Source organism: Schistocerca nitens, chromosome 2 (assembly GCF_023898315.1).
Source record: "Schistocerca nitens isolate TAMUIC-IGC-003100 chromosome 2, iqSchNite1.1, whole genome shotgun sequence".
NCBI lineage: Eukaryota > Metazoa > Arthropoda > Insecta > Orthoptera > Acrididae > Schistocerca > Schistocerca nitens.
In genome coordinates this window covers 891,480,340-891,497,922 of record NC_064615.1, presented here as the reverse complement: position 1 = coordinate 891,497,922, position 17,583 = coordinate 891,480,340, and the positions used below count along the sequence as shown (strand labels likewise).

The window sequence follows — 17,583 nt, the reverse complement described above, 5'->3', positions numbered from 1 at the left end:
ATTCTCACAGAAGTCAAAACCTTACATAAACAAGAAGGATAAATCGAAGGTTAAATCTAATTCTGGTGCTCTGGGGCCCCCATTCCCTCACCCCCCCCCCCTACCCCCACCCACCTCTCCTGTGCCTCCAGCAATCAAGCTCACGAACAGTGATGAAGACTCACATTCAGGTGGAACATGACTCAACAGCAAACTAATTAATACTCCCATTTCCCATTCACTTCTCTCTCAGATCCCAGTCTGATGTTCCTTCAGTAGAACTGTAATGGCTATGATTGCCACCTGGACGAACTCCATCAATTAATAGCTTCTTACTCTGCAGTTGGCTGGCACTTAAGATGACATAGTTCTCAGAAATCCAACACTCAACTGTTAAAAACTACATACCTTACTGATAACAGCACAACACAAAGGGCTGCATTTGGAGCGATGTTGTGACTACGAGGCATGGACTGCTGATGAATGACATCACATAGTGTTCAGCGTACTCGTAAGTCGTGGTTTCAAAATACTAACATGAATTCTTTATAGGAGAATGGAAAAATTGATAGAAGCTGACCTTGGGGAAGATCAGTTTGGAATGTAGGAACATGTGAGGTGATACTGACCTTACGACTTATATTAGGAGATAGGTTAAGGAAAGGCAAACCTACATTTGTAGACTTAGGGAAAGCTTTTGACAATGTTGACTGGAATATTCTCTTTGAAATTCTGTAGGTAGCAGGGGTATAATACAGGGAGCGAAAGGCTATATACAACATTTACAGTAACCAGATGGCAGTTATAAATGAAATGGATTGTCATGTGGCGAGGGCCTCCCAGTGGGTAGACCTGAGTGCCTGGTGCAAGGCTTTTGCGGTGACACCACTTCAGCGACTTGCGTGTTGGTGAGGATGATGAAGATGACAGAAACACCCAGTCCCTGAACAGAGAAAATCTCCAACCCAGCCAGGAATTGAACCCAGGCCCTCCGGCATGTCAAGCCGGTGCGCTGTCCACTCAGCTATGGTGGCGGACTGGCAGTTATAAGAATCAAGGGACACGAAAGGGAAACAGTTGTTGAGTAGGGAGTGAGGTATGGTTGTAGCCTGCCCGCAGTGTTATTCAGTGTGTACACTGAGCAAGCAGTAAGGGAAACAAAATAAAAATTTGCAGTAGGAATTAAAGTTCAGTCAGAAGAAATAAAAACTTAAAGGTGTGCCAGTGACATTGTAATTCTTTCAGAGACTGTGAAGGACTTGGAAAAGTAGTTGAACACAATGGACAGTGTCTTTAAAGCAGGATATAATATGAACATCAGCAAAAGTGAAACAAGGGTAACAGAATGTTGTTGTATTAAATCAGGTGATGCTGAGGGAATTAAATTAGGAAATATGACACTTAAAGTAGTATGCAAGTTATGCTATTTGGGCAGGAAAATAACTGATGAAAGCTGAAGTAGAAGTAATATAAAATATAGACTGCCAATGGCAAGGAAAGTGTTTCTGAAGAAGAGAAAAATGGTAACGTCAAATATAGATTTAAGTCAGGAAGTCATTTCTGCAAGTATTTGATGGAGTTTAGCCACTTATGGAAGTGAAACATGCACAATAAACAGTTTAGACAAAAAGAGAATAGAAACTTTTGAATTGTGGTGCTACAGAAGAATGCTGAACATTAGGTGGGTTGATTGTGTTACTAATGAGGAGGTATGGAATAGAATTGGGGAGAAAAGAAATTTGTGGCACAAACTGACTACAAGAATGGATTAGTTGATAGGACACATTCTGAGACATCAAGGGATCACCAGTTTAGTACTGGAAGGAAATTGTGGAGGGTAAAAATTGTAGAGGGAGACCAAGAGATTAATACAGCAGGCAAATTCAGAAGGATGTAAGTTGCAGTAGTTATTCAGAGTTGTTAAGGCTTGCACAGGATAGAGTAGCTTGAAGAGCTGCATCAAACCAGTCTTCAGATTGAAGACCACAATAACAACAAAAAGAACAGTGTTCAGGGATGCAATGTGGTACTCGTCATTGACGAGTATGCCAGTGACCTGGAGAGATGTCCCATTGTTGCTATGTTTTGGAGTGGTGTCACTCCTGGAGTTGTGGTGTGAGGAGCCATCAGACGTGGTTTCAGGTCATGGCTGGTGATGACTGAGGGGACTGATAACACAGTGGTGCATCACAGACATCCTGCGTCCTCATACACTCGGTGATCAAAAGTATCCGGACACGTGGCTGAAAATGACTTACAAGTTCGTGGTACCGTCCATCGGTAATGCTGGAATTCAATGTGGTGTTGGCCCACCCTTAGCCTTGATGATAGCTTCCACTCTCGCTGGTATACATTCAGTCAGGTTCTCGCTGGTATATGTTCAGTCAGGTTCTGGAAGGTTTCTTGGGGAATGGCAGCCCATTCTTCATGGAGTGCTACATTGAGGAGAGGTATTGATGTTGCTCAGTAAGGCCTGGCACGAAGTCAGGGTTCCAAAACATCCCGAAGGTGTTCTATAGGATTCAGGTCAGGACTCTGTGCAGGCCAGTCCATTACAGGGATGTTATTGTCATGTAACCACTCCTCCACAGGCCGTGCATTATGAATAGGTGCTCAAACATGTTTAAGATGCAATCACCATTCCTGAATTGCTCTTCAACAGTGGAAGCAAGAATGTGCTTCAAACATCAGTTTAGAGCTCTGTGCTGTGATAGTGCCTTGCAAAACAACAAGGTGTGCAAGCCCCCTCCTTGAAAAACATGACTACACTATAATACCACCATGTTTGTCCCACAATAGTGATGCTGTGTTTCAAGATGACAGAACCCATGTTCACATGCTTCACATTGGCCAGGACTGGTTTTATATGCATGAGGATGAATTTTCTTATCTCCCTTCACTGCAGTCACAGATCTAAATGTTACTGAGGCTTTGTGGTCTACATTGGAGAGAAGGGCATGTGATCACGATCCACTTCCATTATCGTTACCTCAACTTGTCACTAATGTGCAGGAGGAATCGTATACAGTTCCCTTGAAAACCATGTAGGTCCTGTATTTATCCATTCAGAGATGACTGGAAGCTGTTTAGAATGACAACAGATTTTGTACATGGTATTAGGCAAGATAATGTGTTATATGCGTAGTGTTTACATATTTTTGTCCACACACTGTATATGGGAAAGCAGTAGTTAGTATTGCTATTTCCCTAAACAGGCCTCACCAGCATATTCTTGAGTTCATACCATAGCTAACTCTTATTACAAATATTTTGGATGTGGAAAACTGTAACTTGGCTTGATGAGTCACCCCAAATAATCATCGCATACGACATTATGGAATGAAAGTAAGCATAGTATGCTGGCTTTTTTTATTTTTGTATCACCTATGTCTGACAACATTCACATTGCAAATAGAGATTTTTTTAGGTGCTTCAGCAGCTCTGTGGTATACTCCTCACATTGAATTTATTATGAAGTTCTAAATCCAAGAATCAATACTATCAACATCTTCTGTCTGTTTCTTGTCATTTTTTGGGTATGTACTGTCAGGAAACCTCTTACAAGTTGTAAACTTTATGTAATGTGTTTGTTCAATGTTTAGTGATAAAAAATTGGCTAGGACCTAATTATTAATGTCCATGAAAATTTCATTAGTCAATCTTTTTAAGATTATACTTGACTTCCTATTTATTGCATTTTTTGTGTCATCCATTAAAAAAAAAAGAAACAGAAATATTACTGCTGAAAGATCATTGGTACACACAAAAAAATAAGGGCCCTAAGATAGAACATTGTGTGTTCCAATAATCTTTGTTTTCTGTTACACCATATCATTCTAATTTACATAATAGGATATTGTAATTTACAAAGTCTACTGCCTTTGACAGATCAGTAGCCAGCAATTTTTCCCGTGCAAAGAAATTTATATCCTCAGTATGCAGTTCATGACTGAGCACTCGGTAACAACATTTGGCACGAAGTGGAAAGTGAGGTCCGTGGTGGTTGAACTCAGCTCCAGCACTGCCCCAGTCAGCTTACTGCCATCTGCTGGTAAAAACTCCTGTCAGTGGGGTCTGCCCCTATTATGTGCAGGTTTCCACACTACATACACAACTGTGCAACACCAGTTCATCTGCCTCCATCGTGATGATCTCTGGTGGGGCACTAAAGTTATCTTATCTGGGGCAAGGGCAGTGTACAGTTGTGTTGGACAAGTGGTGTTACATTAAAAAGGTAGAGTACTCATGATCTGATCCAGGGCATTACACACAAAGCACTGAGCCAACAAAAAGTGTTGAGAGGAAGACTAACATACTCTGGAGAAAAAGTTTCTTGTCACAAGGGACAATCAAGGTCCTTAAATCTTATTGTGCTGCCTCCTCTAGATTATATGGCCTTACAAAGATCCACAAGGAATGGATACCTCTTAGCCCTAATGTCATTAACAATGGTTCTCCCACACACTGTGTAGCAAAACACCTTACTACTATGTTGAGCACACTAATAGGATAGTGTGTGCAGAACATGAAGATCTCAGAAGATTTCTTATGTCGATTAGAAGGATTGCATTTGAATGACTGATATTTTAGTATGTTTTGATTTGGTCTCTGTCTTCGCTTGCATTCATCTGTCTTACAGTTTATTGAGTGTAGGTTTAGTGTTGTATTGATGAACCTGTTTTGGCATGTGTTGACTTCCATTTACTTTTGATTAAATGACCAGTTTTGTGAACAGACATATGTAGTTAATGACAGGCAGCACTTTGTCACCTGTTATTGCCAATCTGTGTATGGAAGATTTCCAGGAATAAGCCCTAGAATGGGAGGATTGAAACCTGCGCACTTTTTCAGGTATGTAGGTGATACTCTTGTTTGGCTTCATGGAATTGGAACTAAACAACCTTTTAGAACATCATGATGCAGTCCACCCATAGATTCACTTCAGGATGGAGGTGGAAAAAGATGACTGCCTTCTATTCATTGATGTGTTGATCAGGAGGAAGGTTGATTGTACATTGGTACATACCATTTATAGTAAGCCAACTCTAACTAATTGGTATTTTTATGAATATAATAGAGGGAAACATTCCACGTGGGAAAAATATATCTAAAAATAAAGATGCTGTTACTTACCAAACGAAAGCATTAGTATGTTGACAGGAGACAATGAAAAACACACAAACACACACACAAATTTTAAACTTTCGCAACCCAAGGCTGCTTCGTCAGGAAAGAGGGAAGGAGAGGGAAAGACGAAAGGAAGTGGGTTTTAAGGGAGAGGGTAAGGAGTCATTCCAATCCCGGGAGCGGAAAGACTTACCTTAGGGGGAAAATGGGACACATATACACTTGCACACACACACACACACATCCATCCGCACGTATACAGACACAAGCAGACATTATAACGGCAAAGAGTTTAGGCAGAGATGTCAGTCGAGGCAGAAGTACAGAGGCAAAAATGTTGTTGAGTGACAAGTGATGTAAGAGGGGCGGCAACTTGAAATTAGCGGAGGTTTAGGCCAGGTGGGTAATGGGAAGAGAGGATATATTGAAGGGCATGTTCCCATCTCCGGAGTTCTGATAGGTTGGTTCAAAATGGCTCTGAGCACTATGGGACTTAACATCTATGGTCAACCGTGAATCAGGTGAGTACGAAAATAACAACATGGCGCATAAGTCTAAGGCATAAAGGCATTTATGCCTTACACAGGTGCCATTTCCAGCAGGCTTGGACTGGGCCCTTTAAGGGACTGTAAAAGATGATCTGTTTGCATAAGGCATATGTCTGCCGTATCTGTTATTTTCCTGTCACTTGCAAGACAACATTCCTCCACATATCATGTTTAACCAATAGCATACCTCAAAGGTGTGACCACTCAGCAAGACAGACATTGGATGGTCTCCTCCAGATGGGGCAACTACATTGCCAATGAAATTGTGGCAAATCATTAATTGGTCAGACCATCAGGTCCACTGGAGACCATTGTACTGGCATAAGCATTACACATGCGTACAACAGCCGAGCAAATCTGCTGTTGGAGAGCACTGCCTTGGCACTGGTCATCCTGTGGTATATAACAACACAAAAGTTCCGACATTCACTTCTTATTGTGATAGCATTATTAAAAAAGCATTTTAAATTAAACTACCAAGTGACTTTATAAATAGAGATGTTATGGCGTAAATTATACATGTTCCTTGAAAGTGACGGGGTGTGCACCTGTCAAAATATCAGTGGCTTTCAAAGATATCACTCGGCTGCACTCAAATCATTTATTTGAACGTTTTATATGTTGGGAGAAACTCGAGTTTCATAATAATACCAAAGTTAAACAAAACTATCAAATGCCACTGACACTGCACATGGTATATATGCAAGTAAGTTCAGTTTGCATTTGCTGGGCACACAGTGTGTAACAAACATGAAAACTATTTTAAAGAAACATTCGTTTGTTTCATCAAGTCCTGCATTGCAATGACTTTTAATTTTATATTCTCACAACAAAACAAACTGAATTTTAAGATATTTCTTGGCTTCAAGCACTTCTCTTGCATTATTGAATGGCTGTAATATGGCACGAGTTTTCTTACAATGTTGATGTAATAATTACTGTGGCTTTTTAAAGATGCCCTTGTCTGCAAGTATATCTACATCTACATAGCTACTCCACAAGCCACTGTATGGTGTGTGGTGGAGGGTACCCTGTACCACTACTAGACATTTCCTTTCCTGTTCCACTCGCAAATGGAGTGAGGGGAAAATGACTGTCTATATCCCTCCTATATGAGCTCCAATTTCTTGTATCTTATCTTTGTGGTCCTTATGTACAGTGTATGTTGGTGACAGGAAAAGAACATTGCCTTCCCTCCAGGGATTTCCATTTGAGTTCCCAAAGCATCTCCATAACACATATTGTTCAAACCTACCGGTAACAAATCTAGCAGCCAGCCTCTGTATTGCTTCAGTGTCTTCCTTTAATCTGAGCAGTATAGGTCCCAAACACTTGAGCAATACTCAAGAATAGATCACACTAGCATCATATATATACAGTCTCCTTTAAAGGTGAACCACTCTTTCCTAAAATTTTCCCAATAACCCAAAGTCGTTCATTGGCCATCCCTACCACAGTTCTCACATGCTTGTTAAATCTTGTATCGCTTTGCAACGTTGCACCCATATATTTAAACAACTTGACTCTGTCAAGCAGGACACTTGTAATACTGTATCCAAGCACAACATGTTTGATCTGCCTGCTCATTGGCATTAACATACTTTTTTCCACGTTTAGGGCTAGCTGCCACTCATCACACTAACTGGAAATTTTGTATAAGTCACCTTGTATCTTCATACAGTCTCTCAACTTTGACACCTTACTGTACACAACAGCATCATCAGCAGTAAATGGGTGTTTCATCTCATCTGCATTTCTTACATCAAGCTTGGTGGTAGCAAATTCCCATCACCATTTCAAAATTTCTGTTTGAGCACTATGTTTGAAATATGTATAATGCATGTGTAATTCTGTAATGATTGAAATGCCTTGTACATATTAGCACCTCAATCAGAGACATTAAATCTTATTAACATGTTGAGGTTAATTAACAGTGTTTCTGTAATATGATTATTAATAAATTATCAAATTATCCTGATTTCTTTGCCATCATGGTATGAGCATGAACCAGCTTATGAGATAGGAACTTTGATGAAATGGCTATTGTACTCATACAATACCCCCTCCCCTCTCCCTGAAACTAACTCCATCTTTGGACTGCTATATACCTCAATACTTCCCTTTTTATGTGACTTTTAATTGTGGTATTGGAATTATTCTCACATAACCAGAGAGAAACATGTTCAAATAATTGTGATAATGGCTTACTGTTTGACATTGTTAGCTTGTGTACACAGTTACCTGGGGATAAAGTTGTACCAAGAAAATACATGGATTGTTTTATTAAACTAGCACCTTTTTAGATTAATCTCTATGGTTGCCAGATGTGCACTGGGTACTTGCATCTGTTAGCTACCCAAAGATGCCATAATGGAAGCATTCATTTTTGTTTTTGTTTATGCTTCTTTAAAATGCCCTAGTTAAGGCGAAAATCCTGCAGAGTGTGAAATACATACAGTGATTTGTCTTATATGTGCAAAAGAAATAAAATCAGCCAAGATGTATTTAGAATACAGTTCATGAGTGCAGGAATAGTAAAAGAAATGAGTTGCAGCAGTGGTCACTGAACTGCGACCTATGGGCTGCATGTGGCCCCGAATCGCAGTATTCAGGTGGTCTGCGATTGTGTGCCGTATTTTATAATTATATACATTTGTGTGCCGTATTTTATAATTATATGCATTTGTGTGCCGTATTTTATAATTATATGCATCCAACAGCTAACAACTGAATCTAGTAACATCAACAAACGTTAAGAGCTTCTTAACAGTATAGTTTTCCTGTTCATTAACAAACAAAAATACTTACAAGGACAGTATTGTTTTTAGATGCACTTAACTTTAATTCCTGTTCCTGAAGTCAGCTGAGTAATGTTGGCCACTTACTTCAGATCAATGAGGTAAGTAGTGTGGCCACTGCAGGCTTAGAGGATGTGGGAGGGGGAAGTTTTACAGTTCGTATTCCAGTACTGACAACTCACAGACCTGTGTGCCTCTCAAAATCTTTTGTAAACATTTGTGGTTGCGTCTCATATTGCGTAATGCATTTAAATGTAAGTACTATTACAGTTATTAATCAGTTAAATCATCCAGTCACAGAGACAGGACAACACCACACTGTCAGGCAATCAAAGTGCCTCAGCTTTGGATCGCTGAGGGTGGGAGCAATCTGAAACAGAGAACAGTCAGTATGAAGTGTTCAGAATGATGTCATCTTTTAATGATCAGTACTTGGAGCCAGGGGACAACTTATTGTGCCCTTGCTATAGCTAGTCAATTGGGAGCTCATAACATGCTAATTTATGTAGGTTACCTATTCATGATAAGGTTAATACAGTATGAGACCCGAGATGCCATCCCACAATGTCAGTATTGGCTCTTGAGCGAAGAAGTGTGGTGACCACTGATTTAGAGAATTTAAAGATATCCAAACAAATGCTAATGATAAACTGCAACTGTCATCATTTAAGACTTGCTGCAGAAAGTCGATGAATAAGTTCAAGAATATAGAAACTTGGTGATTTCATCATTCTCTAATGAGTTTCCTCTGGATGCTGTAACATACAGATGTTTTTTATGGAATTCTCACAGAGTGATTAAACTAACAGATGTTGTACTCATGCTGATAATGCTGACTGAGCTGAACAAAACAAGTTGAATAACTGATGCACAGAATTTCAGTGAGTGCTACAGTAATGAAGGTAATGAATTTTCAATCCACATGGTCACTGAAGACAAAATGTGTGGCTCATGTTACTCTATCATCTAGGCAACAATCCACAAAATGGTCACATCCAACATCACAAAAAATGTGAAGTTAGAGCACATCATTTCAGCTTGCACACCATGTTTTGGGATAGGCAGGGTATTGCTTGTTAATTTTTGCCCCACTGTAACACAATCATTTATGAGATATGTTATGAGACCTTAACTAAAGGACATAAAGTAATCAAAAACATAAGCCATGGCAAGCTCAGTAAAGGATTTTTTGTTTGTTTGTTTCAGTGTGCATTCACGTACGGCAAAACAAACAAAAGATCTCACCACATAAAATGGCTGCAAATGCTCCAAATGTCCAACAGTTTTTACTTCTGTTTTATCAGCCATTTCCAGTGTAACAACAAATGCCAAAAAGGTCATTCTGCAGTAGTTTGCAAATTTAGGTGACAGATTTTTATGTGAATGGAATGAAGAAGTTGGTTGCTAGTTATAAATGCCTTAGTGCTGGTGGAGGCTATAGTAGATAAACTCCTTCCCTCCCCCCAGCCCCCATCCCCTCCCTCCCACAAGCGCGCGCGCGCGTGCGCAGACGCACACACACACACACACACACACACACACACAGCTTTTGCCAAAAGTTTGTGTCTTGAGGGATGTAACTGCCAAAGCTGCCATATAGCTTTATGTAAACAATGCCATCAAAGAGTGCTCCAGAAATTCCTTCGCATTCAGAGTATTTTTTCAACACTGCTGATAAAGCCTTTTGACCTGGGTGAGTACTGTTTCAAGTGCGCAATGTCTACCATTGATTTAATGTAGCCTGTTTGAATTGTGTTCTCAAAATTTACTATTTTATTGTGCAAGAGTTTTCTATATGATATGTATTTAATTCTGTTTCTCTATTTTGTGTAATGACTTGTATTGATTTTACAGGAGAAAGTACTGAAATACAGGAGATGCTAACATTACTGCATTCTAACCTACAAAATGTACAGAGGAAAAGACAAATCTTCCTTTCAAAAATGGACCTTGACTCATTATCCATTAAAGTAGAGTTTGTCTCAAAACTTCTCGAAACCATGAACATCTTTCATAAAGCTTTGAATGGAGAACCATGTAAAAAACTTATGAAGCAATTTGACAGGCTGATTTATTTGATGAGAACAAGGAATACAAACATGAGCCAACAGGAGGTAAATGATTTTAATTTAGAAATAAACAGATTTATGAGAGTAGCTCAGTTCCGTAGTATTGAGAGCAGCAACAGTTTCAAAACATCCCAATCTGATGGTGTTGTTATGGATTTACACAAAAAAGCTGTGCAAGAAGTAAAATCTATTGAAAGATATACACCTATACGGGACCAGAAACTGAAAGAAATTTTGGAAAAACTGAACAAACAGTTGAAGGTCATCACTGGAGATATTGAAAGAATAAGGAGAGAAGTTGTGAAAGCAGTAGGTGAACGATCTGGTCACTGGTTCAAATGCCAAAATGGACATTACTATGTTATTGGAAACTGCGGAGGAGCAGTACATGAAGGAAGATGTCCAGATTGCAAAGCTACAATTGGTGGTGTAGGCTATCGGCTACATACGGGCAATCGTCATGCTGGGGAACTTGATGGGTCAGCACGTCCAGCTTATCCTAATATGTGAACACTTTTTTAAGAGTGTGTATATGTGTACGCATAAACTTTATTTATGTATGGTTAATGCAGATTATGTTGTTAGAAGCCTATGTCCAGATCCAATCATTACAGAAAACTGTGTCAGTGTGAATGTTCATGTTGCAAGTGTTCCCTTTTTTTATACTGTGTAAACTGCAGTTTGTTCCAGGATCAAATAAAGCCACTTGCTCAATACTTGATTTATTTTGATCATTGTACAGTGAATGTAAATAGTTTATTAGATTCCAACTAATGTCTTTACCTTCACTGTATGTGATGCATACTGTGCCACTGTTTACACAACGTTTACTACCAAGTGAAAATCAAACACTTGTACTAATCTTAGAAAAAAATTAAAAGATATACTGTTTTGTGTACTCCATAATCCTTTCGGGAAACATCAACATGAGCCACCAGCCCACTGCTGCTAATGGTTATAAGCGTTTCTGCAGAGGTTGCTTGTAAGTATGCAAATCCAGAGGCAAATTGTTCAGTCTAGCTTCAACAGATGTTTTTACAAGCAAGAAAGTCTCCAGGAACAGTGGTGAACCAGTGCCAGGGCCTTTTAATGCTAAAAAGAGTAGGAAGAATAAAAAAAAATTGTTGGTGATCAGTTACTTAGTGTGATTTGAGACTTTCTCGGCGTATTCCATTCGTGAAATCTTCTCGGGTGATCAGCCGAGTAAAGGCGTCGTCTTCTCGCAACGTTTCGAAGGGTTTCGTACCCATCATCTTCAAGCGAAGTGAAGATGATGGGTACGAAACCCTTCGAAACGTTGCGAGAAGACGACGCCTTTACTCGGCTGATCACCCGAGAAGATTTCACGAGTTACTTAGTGATTTTGAGATCAAAGATAAAGGGTGTTTAGAATCTTGAAAATGCAGAAACTTACCTTGGTGATGATAGTATGGTACCCGTTCTTTCAGATAAATTTTGCAATTATCCAGAATCAGAAGGTAAGGGTGAAAATGATGATGAATTTGTTGATTATGAAGAACCAACACTTGCAGAAGCTAGTGAAACAGATGAGACTTGACATGATGATGCACCACATGACATGTGTTATCACCTGTTTAAGAAAATCAGAATTTTTACTTATTTATCCTACTAGCAGTATACCAATGGATTTCCTTAAGCTACTATTTACAAAACACATACTGTAATGTATAGTTGATGAAATGTATGACAACAATGTCAATATATTTCTGAGCAATATTATGGGGGCTGGGTCTAAGATTTGTAGCTGAAAACCTGTTAGTATAAAATAAATGCTTGTCTTCTTGGGTATTTCATTACCTGTGTATAATGTGAAACCCATCTGATCACAGGACAGTTGGAAGATACATCCGCTGTTTCAAAGTAGAAGAATAACGATGAGCATGAAAAGATAGATATAAATGAAACTTCCTGGCAGATTAAAACTGTGTGCCCGACCGAGACTCGAACTCGGGACCTTTGCCTTTCGCGGGCAAGTGCTCTACCATCTGAGCTACCGAAGCACGACTCACGCCCAGTCCTCACAGCTTTACTTCTGCCAGTATCTCGTCTCCTACCTTCCAAACTTTACAGAAGCTCTCCTGCGAACCTAGAAGAACTAGCACTCCTGAAAGAAAGGATACTGCGGAGACATGGCTTAAACATAGCCTGGGGGATGTTTCCAGAATGAGATTTTCACTCTGCAGCGGAGTGTGCGGTGATATGAAACTTCCTGGCAGATTAAAACTGTGTGCCCGACCGAGACTCGAACTCGGGACCTTTGCCTTTCGCGGGCAAGTGCTCTACCATCTGAGCTACCGAAGCAGGACTCACGCCCGGTCCTCACAGCTTTACGTCTGCCAGTATCTCGTCTCCTACCTTCCAAACTTTACAGAAGCTCTCCTGCAAACATAGCAGAACTAGCACTCCTGAAAGAAAGGATACTGTGGAGACATGGCTTAGACACAGCCTGGGGGATGTTTCCAGAATGAGATTTTCACTCTGCAGCGGAGTGTGCGCTGATATGAAACTTCCTGGCAGATTAAAACTGTGTGCCCGACCGAGACTCGAACTCGGGACCTTTGCCTTTCGCGGGCAAGTGCTCTACCATCTGAGCTACCAAAGCATGACTCACGCCCGGTCCTCACAGCTTTACTTCTGCCAGTATCTCGTCTCCTACCTTCCAAACTTTACAGAAGCTCTCCTGCGAACTTAGAAGAACTAGCACTCCTGAAAGAAAGGATACTGCGGAGACATGGCTTAGCCACAGCCTGGAGGATGTTTCCAGAATGAGATTTTCACTCTGCAGTGGAGTGTGCGCTGATATGAAACTAGATAGGATTTTGATGTGGTTTTCATTAATACACTCATGCTCATAAATTAAGGATAATGCTGATACATGGTGAAACAATGCTCTGGTGGATGGTTTGCGGGTTTAAATCACCTCAGAGTATGACCATGCGGGGCATTTGACCTGCAGTTGTCGCACAGTGGTGCTGGCAGCAGTCCACATACACAGAGGTGTGTTGGTGCATGTCAAGAGTATGGTGCAGAGAGTAAGTGTGCAGACATTTTCAGATGTGTTGAAAATGGCTCAAAGAACACATATTGATGACGTTATGGGGGGGTAGAATACTAGTGCGACTGGACGCTGGTCAAACACAGCATGTCCTAGCATGGGCCCTCCCTATGCCACAAAGTGTGATCTCAAGATTATGCCAACGATTCCATCAGACAGGAAACGTGTCCAGGCACTACAGTAGGGGACGTCTACAGTGTACAATGCCACAAGAAGACCGATATCTGACCATCAGTGCCAGCAGATGGCCACGGAGTACTGCAGATAGCCATGCTTGGGACATTACCACAGCCACTGGAACAGTTGTCTCCAGACACACAGTCTAGAGATGACTGAATAGACATGGTTTATTCGCCCGGAGACCTGACCTTCAAGGTGCATTCCACTGACCCCTGGTCACAGGAGAGCCCGTAAAGCCTGGTGTCAAGAACACAGTACATGGTCATTGGAACAGTGGTCCCAGGTTATGTTCACAGATGAGTCCAGGTATAGTCTGAACAGTGATTCTCACTGGGTTTTCATCTGGTGTGAACCAGGAACCAGATACTAACCCCTTAATGTCCCTGAAAGGGACCTGTGTGGACGTCATGGTTTGATGGTGTGGGCTGGGATTGTGATTGGTGCACGTACACTCCTGCATGGTTTTGACAGAGGAATTGTAACAGGACAGGTATTTTGGGACGTCATTTTGCACCAGTATGTCCGCCTTTTCATGATGCAGTGGGTCCCACCTTCCTCCTGATGGATGATAACGCACAGCCCCACCGAGCTGCCATCATGGAGGAGTACTTAGAAGATATCAGGTGAATGGAGTGGCCTTCCTGTTCTCCAGACCTAAATCCCATCGAGCACGTGTGGGATGCTCTCTGTCAACATATCGCTGCATGTCTTCAAAACCCCTAGGACACTTCAGGAGCTCTGACAGGCACTGGTGCAAGTATGGGAGGCTATACCCCAGCTGCTACTCGACCACCTGATCCAGAGTATGCCAACCCATTGTGCGGCCTGTGTACATGTGCATGGTGGTCATATCCCATAGTGATGTTGGGGTACATGCATTTTTTACCACATGTGTTTCGGGGCGGTTTTCTGAACTTATCACCAATACTGTGGACTTGCAGATCTATGCCGTGTGTGTTCCCTACGTGCCTATGCTATTAGTGCCAGTTTCGTGTAATGCCACGTTGTGTGGCACCACATTCTGCAATTATCCTTAATTTATGAGCATAAGTGTAGATAGACTAATTCAGGGCAAAAAGGGCAGACAGTAGCACACAGCTCCCATCATTGCCATGAGATGCCAGTCCAAACGTTAATTAAATATGGAAAAAAATAATATTTTTGTGCCTCTTTAGAACTTTCCTGGCTTGCACTGCTTAAACTGTTTAATTTATGTGAAAGTGATGATATTCACTTAATGTTCTCTACAGGTTGGTCTGTACAATAAATAAAATTACCACTGCATTAGACAAGTTGTCTCTTGTCCGGCTGTGCCAGTGTGGCCTCAGCTGCCAGAGACTGTGGTCTTGTGTGTGTGTGTGTGTGTGTGTGTGTGTGTGTGTGTGTTTTGTCTGATTCCATTGAAGGCCAAAAGCTTGTCTGACAGTCTTTGACTATTCCATCCTGGATTTTCCATTGTTTGATTTAAACTTTCTAATATTTAAGTGAAATGTAGCTACATTATTGACCTACCTGTCAGACAAGAAGAAACACTTAATACAAGGTGTTCAACTTTGCTTCTGCCGTTTTTTCTCTAACATTTGAGGCTTTAATGAAACAAATTGGTTACACGTGTATCATTCAAAGTATTTTCCATTGCTGGCCAATACTTTCACCCATCTTTTGGGCAGTGTATGAATCCCGCATCGAAAAAATTGTTCATCTTTTCAAACGATCCAAGAATCAATCCAATTTGTGACTTCTTCATGAGATCGCAGCTGTTGGTCTGTCAGCCCATGTGCCATTGATCTAAACTTCCCATTTTAATGTTTTCAAGTATGTTTTGACCTCTTTTGCAACGTGGGGCCAAGCGTTGTCATGCTGCAATATCACTTTGTCGTGCCTCTCGCTGTATTGCGGCCATTTGTCTTTTCATGCTCTGCTCAAATGCATTAATTGTGTTCGATAACAAGCACCCATGATTGTTTCACTTGGTTTTAACACCACATAGTACATGACACCAAGCTGGTCCCCCCAAATGCAGAACGAGATCTTGTAGCTGTGAATATTCGGTTTGGCCGTTGACGTGGAAGCATGGCTGCGCTATCCCCGTGATTTTCTGCATTTAGGGTTATCATAATGAACCCATTTTTGGTCCCCAGTCACAATGCAATGCAGAAATCCCTTCCATTTTTGCCTCTGAAGCAAATGTTCACAAACACACAAACGCCGTTCAACGTCTCTTGGTTTCATTCACACGGGTCCCAAGTTCCTTCTTTCTGAATCATGCCCATAGCCTTGAGATGTTTTGAACTGGTGTGCTATATCACTCCCACTAATCGTGCCAATTCTTCTTGAGTTTGATGCAAGTCTTCACTCAGCAATGTCTCCAATTCGACATCTTCGAAAATATTCTCTCTTCCACCACTATGCCAGTCTACGACATTAAAATCACCATCCTTGAAGCATTGAAACCACTCACGACATGTTCTTTCACTAATAGTCCTTACCATACGTACATGAGAGCATTCAATGAGACTCAGCCGCTGTTTTCTTCATATTAAAACAAAACAGTAACATGTCCCGCAAATGACAAGAATTAGGCTCGTAAAATGACATTTTCAATCGAGAACAACTTTATGATGCAGACACAAATCAACTAATGTTTGAATGAGGTTATGTTGACCAAGGTCCTAGCCAACTGCCTGATGTCTGCAATCTGTTTTTTTCGACCGCTACTTACCATTGTCGCCACCTGTCGGCAAACTTCGGAAGTTACGTTGTACACCTTGTAATGTGTGTAGATTTCAATGTAAGTCCTTTAAAATATTCTGACAGGAAATATGAATTGGAGTCATTATTTGGCTGTTTTGATCTGATTTCAGTAGTGAATTTTTCCAGTTCATGCACAGCAAAATCTTGAGAACATTCTTGAAACAATTAATGTGTAACAATTATTCACTATTTGATTATGATACATAGTTCATGGCAATAAAAACTGTAGCACCTTACAGCTGTTTGAGACATGTTCACACAAGGCAGTGAGAATATGGTTCAATGTTTTAAGAATAAGGTAAAGATGATGGTATGGGATATGGTACATATAGAAATAGCTGCTAATGTGAAATTCAGTGTAATCCTTAGCAAACTTTATGTCAATATTTGAAATTAGCTTTTCTAAAAAGTTATCCAGAAAGTCCACTTAAGTAAGCCATGGATAACTAAAGGGATTAAAATCTCATGTAAGAGGATAAAAAGTAACCAGCTTTTAGTGGCTACATTTCTATTATTTAACTTGCTGATTGTCGAAGAGTAGACGACATCACAGTTACAGGCACTGGCCCTTTAATAAGACAGCAATTAAGTGAGCACTTAACATATTGTTTGAATTGAACTTACACTTGAAATTTATATACCTTCATAAAAATCATGACTACATTTTTCATATAATTAAAATGTTAATATATTTCAGTTTTAATAATGAAATTTCATGTATTTCTGTTGGTTACTATACGATTACAATGTAGCTTTTGGTTCTAACATGAATCCAGTGTCCTTATAATGGACTCTCATTTTACTGCTTTTCTATGTTAATTCTCCAAAGGATGATTTCAGCCTGTGTGATTTAACACATTTTTGGGTTTGTGGTACACTCTTTCTATAAATTGATCACAATTGAATACTACTGGTTTATTTCATCTAAAATGCTAGGGATTGGTGTCTTGTCTAAAGCATTTGTCTAAAGCATTTGATGGTGTTGATCACCACATTCTCTTGCAAAAAGCAGAATTAGTAGGAATAAGTGATGTTTCAGGTGATTGGCTACA

At 40.4% G+C, this 17,583-nt stretch overlaps 1 protein-coding gene across 1 annotated transcript in view; it reads left to right on the top strand.

Moving 5' to 3' along the window:
* The window catches only part of LOC126235420 (NFX1-type zinc finger-containing protein 1-like), a 362,382-nt gene extending 351,176 nt beyond the window's left edge, over positions 1–11,206 (top strand). Inside the window, exon 12 of the mRNA XM_049944143.1 lies at positions 10,307–11,206. Within this exon, the coding sequence (XP_049800100.1) occupies positions 10,307–11,031 (725 nt within the window). The 3' untranslated portion in view covers positions 11,032–11,206. The remainder of the gene's footprint in view (positions 1–10,306) is intronic.
* Positions 11,207–17,583: the final 6,377 nt, after the last annotated feature.